Source organism: Salvelinus alpinus, chromosome 28 (assembly GCF_045679555.1).
Source record: "Salvelinus alpinus chromosome 28, SLU_Salpinus.1, whole genome shotgun sequence".
In the NCBI taxonomy this organism is placed as follows: Eukaryota; Metazoa; Chordata; class Actinopteri; order Salmoniformes; family Salmonidae; genus Salvelinus; species Salvelinus alpinus.
The window spans coordinates 35959784-35968371 of record NC_092113.1 but is presented as its reverse complement, the minus strand read 5'-3'; the positions used below and the strand labels follow the sequence as shown (position 1 = coordinate 35968371).

The 8588-nt window shown below is 45.2% G+C and overlaps 1 protein-coding gene across 1 annotated transcript; it reads left to right on the top strand.

The window, feature by feature from the left end:
- Positions 1–828: 828 nt before the first annotated feature.
- On the top strand, positions 829–7858 carry LOC139557775 (protein FAM107B-like). The gene is made up of 5 exons (XM_071372947.1): positions 829–1037; positions 3596–3635; positions 3946–4114; positions 4803–4947; positions 5453–7858. The coding sequence occupies exons 1-5, from the start codon at positions 1011–1013 to the stop codon at positions 5555–5557; spliced, it is 486 nt and encodes a 161-aa protein (XP_071229048.1). The 5' UTR covers positions 829–1010; the 3' UTR covers positions 5558–7858.
- The last annotated feature ends 730 nt before the right edge of the window (positions 7859–8588 follow it).

Genomic DNA, 8588 nt, shown 5'->3' with positions numbered 1-8588 from the left:
CATAGGGCGGTGCACAGTTGGCCCACATTGTCCGGGTTAGGAGAGGGTTTGGCCGGGGTAGGAGAGGGTTTGGCCAGGTTAGGAGAGGGTTTGGCCGGGGTAGGAGAGGGTTTGGCCGGGGTAGGAGAGGGTTTGGCCGGGGTAGGCCGTCATTGTAAAATAATCATTTGTTCTTGACTGACTTGCCTGCTTAAATAAAGGTTAAATAAAAAATAAATACAATTGGGAGGACGGGCTCGTGGTAATGGCTGGAGCGGATTAAGCGGAATGGTATCAAATACATCAAACACGTGGTTTCCATGGTTTCCATGTGTTTTGGCGCCATTCTATTCACTCCGTTCCAGCCATTATTATGACCCGTCCTCCCCTCAGCAGCCTCCACTGATAAAGGCCTTTGTCCTTAGACCATGTTGTCTTATTTACTTGACAGCAGTAAAGGGCTCAGCCGTCAAGGGGTAGACTCCCAAAGCTGCCAAGGGGACTGCCATCAATGCCATGTTATTTTGGTTTAATAAAAGCAGCATAGCAACTCTACTCGTTCATTTTGCATTACGTTACCTTTGTAATTTGTAGTGGTTAAAAGCAGCATTGATGTCCAAGGCAATTAGCTAATCCCACGTCCTTATCTAGGGGGGAGTGAATCCCAAATGGCACCCTAGTCTCTATGTAGTAGATTACTTTTGACCAGTGCTCTGGTTAAACATAGTGTTCTATATAAGAAATAGGGTTCCATTTGGGATGTAACCTTAATCTTGAATGGCATAATGGGATTATCGGGGTTGTCTACTGCCACTGTGTGTCAACGACTGGTAGTTTAAATCATTCAACTGTAACAGTACAGTCTTCTCCTCAGCGACAGCACTAGTATGTTGGATTTAGGAGCTGCAAAGAAGCAGACGCCTGTCTGTGTAGAGGGGTGTGGCATTTGACAATGGACTATTGAATAAGAGAGAGAGAGAGGGGAGAGACCTTGTAGCGTGATAGAAACGGGGGACCGTAGCGACCGTGCCATGGAAGGGTCATACAACGCAAAGAAAGTGAGTCTGTTTATTATCGTCTGAACTCCTTTCTGAATTGGTGGCTCAACTGTCACGCCTGGTTTTCTGTTGGACATCTGTCATAGGTGGTGGGTGCTGGCCATAGAGATACATTAAATTAGTGTTATATTCAATTCTATGGTGTTGACTGACAGTGACAGGTGATTCTGATCAACACATTAGAGAAACTGATCTGTGACCTTCTAGGAATGGATACCTAAGCTGACTGTGCATTGATGCTATGGATGCTGTTGCTTCTTTCTGCATAGTCAAAATGTTATGGGGTTATATTGTAGAGAAACAACTCTACTGTGCCTATACTTAATCAGTAGTACAGCATTACAGACAGTTTGTGGATTGATCCAAACAATCAAAAGATTTGAGCAATCTAAAAGATTTCAGACAGACATATGTGGATTTCTTTGCAGTAGACTGGAGGTGTATGTTGGTGTTTTTTTGGCAAAGGATAAGAGATCAATCAATCAATCAAATGTATTTATAAAGCCCTTCTTACGTCAGCTGATGTCACAAAGTGCTATACAGAAACCCAGCCTAAAACCCCAAACAGCAAGCAATGCAGGTGTAGAAGTACGGTGGCTAGGAAAAACTCCTTAGAAAGGCCAGAACCTAGGAAGAAACCTAGAGAGGAACCAGGCTATGAGGGATAATCACTCAATATAATCAAGTTTATATAACATGTTTCATTTTGAGTTAGGAGAATTTTACATTGTTTAATCCAATTTTACTTTGGATTTATCTATGTTATATCACTTGTGTGTTGTCTATCCTTCTGTCATAACCAAGCAATGGGCTTTGAGTTAATTATAGCCTACAGACCATGATCAAAATCACTTCAGGTCCGACCACGGATGTTATCCACTGGTGGCCACGAGGTAGCCAAGTGGGTTTTAAAATGGGTCAGGGAGGGAGGGAGGGGGCAATAGGACAGTACAGCTTATAACACTGGTTCCAGAGATAGCAGATAGTCCCTGACAGTCTTTAGAGTGACGTGTTCTAAACAGACATACATGCACAGCGTGGCACAGCACAGAGCATGCTGGGTAGTTGATAGGCTGGAGGACCAATAGCGGTCTTTTCCCAACACATTATGGGTGCAGTATAATCAGTCCAGCACGAAAAACTATCTAGAGACCTGTAGTAGACCTGCAGGGTTCATAGTGTTTGTGGCCTGGAGCAAGATGCTAGTTTTTGTCTTTTACTTTGCCTGTCTGTGAGTCAAAGGCCAGTCACAGAACAGTCACGACAACTGCAGTCTGCCATCTGTCCTCTGGTTAATATGATACTGTTCATGAGACCTGCTTCCAAAGGAGAGTGTGACTATATATCTGAGAGTAGGGTTATCTGATTTCAACTACTGGGTGTGGCTGACAGTGGAATCTGCTGTGTGTCGGGACTAGTAGGGACAGTCTTGTGATGAGTTGATTCTCTCTACCAGCTGTGGTAGCTATTTATATACTTCCAATAGTTACACTTTACAATAAAGTCCCCTTTCATAAAGGTTTTATAATTAGGCTGTTACATGGCTGTTACGTGGTTCAGTTCGAATAGTTTGGTGCTTGTTTTCACATGCATACTACGATTTCTCCTTATATTTGTTGATTTTGTCATCAGATGGTTGCCATGGCATTATTATCATGATGACATTGAAGCTCCTTAGTTGAAGCTCCTGTGATGATGATGATGATGAGCTTGAGAATGGACGGGACTGGGAAAGCTTGGTAACCTTGAGTCTAGAGCCAAACCGTTAATAAGACCTGGCGCTCTGACAGGAGCTCCCTCCGTGTGACAGCACTTTGACTAAATAGAGACGGCATGCATTAGTAACACAGCAGGCAGCCTAGCCGGGGATGGCTCTTCTTCTTCACGCGTTAGTAACACAGCAGGCAGCCTAGCCAGGGATTGCTCTTCTTCTTCACGCGTTAGTAACCTAGCAGGCAGCCTAGCCGGGGATGGCTCTTCTTCTTCACGCGTTAGTAACACAGCAGGCAGCCTAGCCGGGGATGGCTCTTCTTCTTCAGCGTTAGTAACACAGCAGGCAGCCTAGCCGGGGATTGCTCTTCTTCTTCAGCGTTAGTAACACAGCAGGCAGCCTAGCCGGGGATTGCTCTTCTTCTATCCCTTATTACACAACCTAGATCCCACGGGGTGAATCAACAAGCAGCTTGATTAACACGGGGAAGACATGATTACATAGCACATTGTTTGATTAAAATGTGCTGTGACGGAAGATGTTTTACACTATAGGAAACTATTACCCAGACATCCAGTGTTTCTGAGCAGATGCTTGAGTTGGTGATCAGAAAGGATGTTCAGACTCCACTCCACAAAATGCACCTATGTGGTTCATTGTCAGTGGTTCAATACTTATTTCTCCGTTAGCTCTCTGATGTTTTACACCATGCCCTTGGTACTGTGTGGTGCGGATGTGTGGTTCCCTACTGTATCATATTACTAGACTCCATGCAGTACAATGTTTGTTATACTCTGCTGGAGTTAATTAATGGCCGATTTCCTTTCTTTTCTCTCTCACCTTTCAGGTGCTTCCTCAGCGGCCAGGATTTCGGCACCATAGAAAAGGTACATCTATAGTAACAGCTAAGACTGATTCAATTCAGAAATGATGTGATCTCAGATTTGATGGTACAAGTTGACTTGTGGTAGCCTGAGTTGTAAGTAAGCTGGACCCTTCACTGTAAGGTCTAGGATGTTCGACGCATGTGACAAATAAAATTAGATTTGATTTGTCTGTTTTTTTGCTCTCTTGACAACTTGTGGAAGTATCTGACAATGACAGCGTTGGAGTTGGCAAGCGCATAAACAGATCTGGAAAAACGCTCAACTTGCCAAATTCTCAGATATATATATTTTACCCTTTTCTCTCCTGTAGAGAACTATGTGTGCCGCGACGTCCTGTCCCGGCAGTCTACAGAGTGTAGTGAGGTCCAGGAAGTGAGCCAGTCCCAGCTGCAGCAGCCCAGGGTGAAGCTGAACGGCTCCACGGTGGAGACACCCAGTCACCACGACCTGCACCGCGAACTGTTGGTCAGCACCAAACGGTGGGGTTGAAATAAAACACTTGCATACAACTTACAATATACACAGAAATCAACAAAAGGCTCTATTATACGTCTCCAAAGTTTTAAGAAAGATCTCATCTGCTGAAGCATAGACTAAATGAAAGGTGCAGAGATAACAGTGTCTGAGTGTAGGTCTAGTATTATTAAACTATGCTGCCTTTATTCCCAGCACCACAAGGACAGACCGAGTGGTAGTGTTTGTGTGTGTGTGTGTGTGTGTGTGTGTGTGTGTGTGTTAATTTGAACTTTTTTTGTGCCTCTGTACACATGCAGTACATAGTGTAATGGCATGCCAGGATTTACACTGAGTACTGTAGATGACGCTATAGACATATTGTGTGTGTGTGTGTGTGTGTGTGTGTGTGTGTGTGTGTGTGTGTGTGTGTGTGTGTGTGTGTGTGTGTGTGTGTGTGTGTGTGTGTGTGTGTGTGTGTGTGTGTGTGTGTGTGTGTGTGTGTGTGTGTGTGTGTGTGTGTGAGAGAGAGAGAGAGATACTGAGCCCCCTGCATGTAATACTCTTTTCACCTAAATCATGCCAACCTGAACCGTTCTTCTGGCTTAGATATTTAGTTTCACATTGTCCTTTCCAGCAACTATGATGGATCCAGGCCAGCTTGGCGCAGTAGTGTAAATATGTCTGAATATGTTGTCTGTTGTGCCCACTTAGAGGTCTGTTGCCAGGAGAGAAGCCTGAGCTGAAGCGAGTCCTGGAACAGAGGAGGCTGGAGCAGCACAGAGAGCAGGAACTGGCTCTACAGCCTCCTCTGGAACTGGAGACTGAGTTACGCAAGAGACAGCAGATACTGCTGGAGGTAACACACACCAGACACACACACCAGACACACACACACCACACACACACCAGACACACACACACACACACCACACACACACACCAGACACACACACACACACACCACACACCACACACACACACCACACACACACACCAGACACACACACACACACACACACCAGACGCACACACACACACACCAGACGCACACACACACACACCAGACACACACACACACACACACCAGACACACACACACACCAGACACACACACACACACACACACACCAGACACACACACACACCAGACACACACACACACACGCCACACACCAGACACACACACACCAGACACACACTCCAAACACACACACCAGGCACACACACACGCCAAACACACATCCACACACTATGTAATAAAACACCAATAAGCGGGAGAAAAACAAATTGTGTATTTACTATTTACAAAAACAGCAGAGAGTTATGACCATGTTTGAAATTAATCTACTGTCATGTTTCAGTATGAGCAGGAGGAGATCAGGCGCCGGGAGGAGCAGGAGAGAGAAGTCCCTGAGTTTGTACGCGTGAAGGACAACCTGAGGCGCACACAGATGTCTGGGCAGTGACGACCACTTGACGTTCCGTCCCTTCCCATCAGCCCCCGCAGCCTCTCACCACGGAGGCCCTGGCTGCGGCCAGTTTCTTCACCCAAGAGTCCAAAGAGTGCACTTGTTCACCTCCCTCACCACAATGGTTCTGCCATTGCAATGAATCCATCCTCCTGTTTCTCCCTCCACCAGCCTCCACTGCGATCCATATCCTACAGCTATATGATGAGGACCAACTTCACTGCAGCAAGTTATTGAAAAGACTACTCCTAGGACTGATATGCATCTCTTGCTGGACTGTTATACTGTGTGGAAAAAGGCAAATAAGCAATGTAGGAAAACTAGTCAGTAGGTTTCATATAAAGAATGTGAGTGAAAATACATAAACTCAGCAAAAAAAGAAACATCCTCTCACTGTCAACTGCGTTTATTTACAGCAAACTTAACATGTGTAAATATTTGTATGAGCATAACAAGATTCAACAACTGAGGCATAAACTGAACAAGTTCCACAGACATGTGACTAACAGAAATGGAATATGTGTCCCTGAACAAAGGGTTGTCAAAATCAAAAGTAACAGTCAGTATCTGGTGTGGCCACCAGCTGCATTAAGTACTGCAGTGCATCTCCTCCTCATGGACTGCACCAGATTTGCCAGTTCTTGCTGTGAGATGTTACCCCACTCTTCCACCAAGGCACCTGCAAGTTCCCGGACATTTCTGGAGGGAATGGCCCTAGCACTCACCCTCCGATCCAGCAGGTCCCAGACGTACTCAATGGGATTGAGATCCGGGCTCTTCGCTGGCCATGGCAGAACAATGACATTCCCATCTTGCAGGAAATCACGCACAGAACGAGCAGTATGGCTGGTGGCATTGTCATCCTGGAGGATCATGTCAGGATGAGCCTGCAGGAAGGGTACCACATGAGGGAGGAGGATGTCTTCCCTGTAACGCAGTGTTGAGATTGCCTGCAATGACAACAAGCTCAGTCCAATGATGCTGTGACACACCGCCCCAGACCATGACGGACCCTCCACCTCCAAATCGATCCCGCTCCAGAGTACAGGCCTCAGTGTAACTCTCATTCTTTCGACGATAAACGCGAATCCGACCATCACCCCTGGTGAGACAAAACCGCGACTCGTCAGTGAAGAGCACTTTTTGGCAGTCCTGTCTGGTCCAGCAACGGTGGGTTTGTGCCCATAGGCGACGTTGTTGCCGGTGATGTCTAGTGAGGACCTGCCTTACAACAGGCCTACAAGCCCTCAGTCCAGCCTCTCTCAGCCTATTGCGGACAGTCTGAGCACTGATGGAGGGATTGTGCGTTCCTGGTGTAACTCGGACAGTTGTTGTTGCCATCCTGTACCTGTCCCGCAGGTGTAATGTTCGGATGTACCGATCCTGTGCAGGTGTTGTTACACGTGGTCTGCCACTGCGAGGACGATCAGCTGTCCTGTCCTGTCTCCCTGTAGCGCTGTCTTAGGCATCTCACAGGACGGACATTGCAATTTATTGCCCTGGCCACATCTGCAGTCCTCCTTGCAGCATGCCTAAGGCACGTTCACACAGATGGGCAGGGACCCTGGGCATCTTTCTTTTGGTGTTTTTCAGAGTCAGTTGAAAGGCCTCTTTAGTGTCCTATGTTTTCATAACTGTGACCTTAATTGCCTACTGTCTGTAAGCTGTTAGTGTCTTAACAACCGTTCCACAGGTGCATGTTCATTAATTGTTTATTGTTCATTGAACAAGCATGGGAAACAGTGTTTAAACCCTTTACAATGAAGATCTGTGAAGTTATTTGGATTTTTACTTATTATCTTTGAAAGACAGGGTCCTGCTAAAGGGCTGTTTCTTTTTTTTGCTGAGTTTCGGTCTACTGTAAACAATGTGTATGTTAAGGACAAATATCTTATTTTATTTATGAATAGATGTTTTTCTTTTTCTACGTTTTTTAAAATAATATTACTAGAAAAATTATTCACTTTTAGTTTTGAAGTCTGTATTCAACACACGCAATTGGTTTACAGCAGCATGGCGTCAAAATGTGGTGTGTGTGTTCATTTTAATTTGTTAATTTCTTTCAAAGGCCATATGTTAAGTTACTCCACTATTGGACACAGGCCAATGACTGAAACTGTGAATTCTCTGTATGTAATGCAGTTATTTTCTATTTTTAGTTGTTACTCATATAGCTAAACCCCCATAATGGCAGATGTTATGTGTATTAGTCCTATTCGTTTAATTCAATTGTTTGTTTGTCTGTTGTTGTTGTAGTTGTTCCTTTTTTTTTTTTAGCAATAAAGATTTCAACGATTACAAACATTCTCGTTTAAATAACCCTAGTGTTGTAGAATCTAGGGGACAACAACTGTGAGAATCAATACTTGGCCTGGCCAGCTCTCCTGCGCTCAACTGTTCCCCAAGGGCTCTTCGGTCTTTCACAGGGATATGGGACTTTGTTTAATTAGCCGATCTTTTCATTCCATCACGGGACGAGAGAAGAAAGCTGGCCATCTGGAGTGATGAGGCGGGGGGAGGGCATGGTAGCTATAGCGACAGGCTTGCTCTCCCTCTCCGCCCCGACCAGGCAAGTGAAGGGATGCTCGCGGGTCTGATCTGGTCAAGATGCTCCGTGGGGCATTTGTGTGCTCTGGGGGTTGGTTTTTTTAATTGATTTTAATGTATTCTACAATCCATCCTCCTCCTTCATTGAATTTAAATACGTTTATATGTATATATACATATATATATATATATATTAGAACTAGTCAAAATAGCATGAGAAAAAATGTGATGTAATTGTGGATGCATGTCACGCATTTGAGTTGTATGTCATTGTATTATTCAAGAGCATGCTCCATCACACAGTCCTACCAGCCAGTCCTACCAGCCAGCTGTCCACCGGTCTCTGCCCCTCCCATAAACTTTTCTTTCCTCCGGCTATTCTTCTCGAGGTCCCCTTTCAGTCGTATAATACCCCTTCCCCTCCTCCGAGAGTCCTGTCTGTGTCAATGGGGCAGAGCGTGTCTGGACAAACAAACAAAAA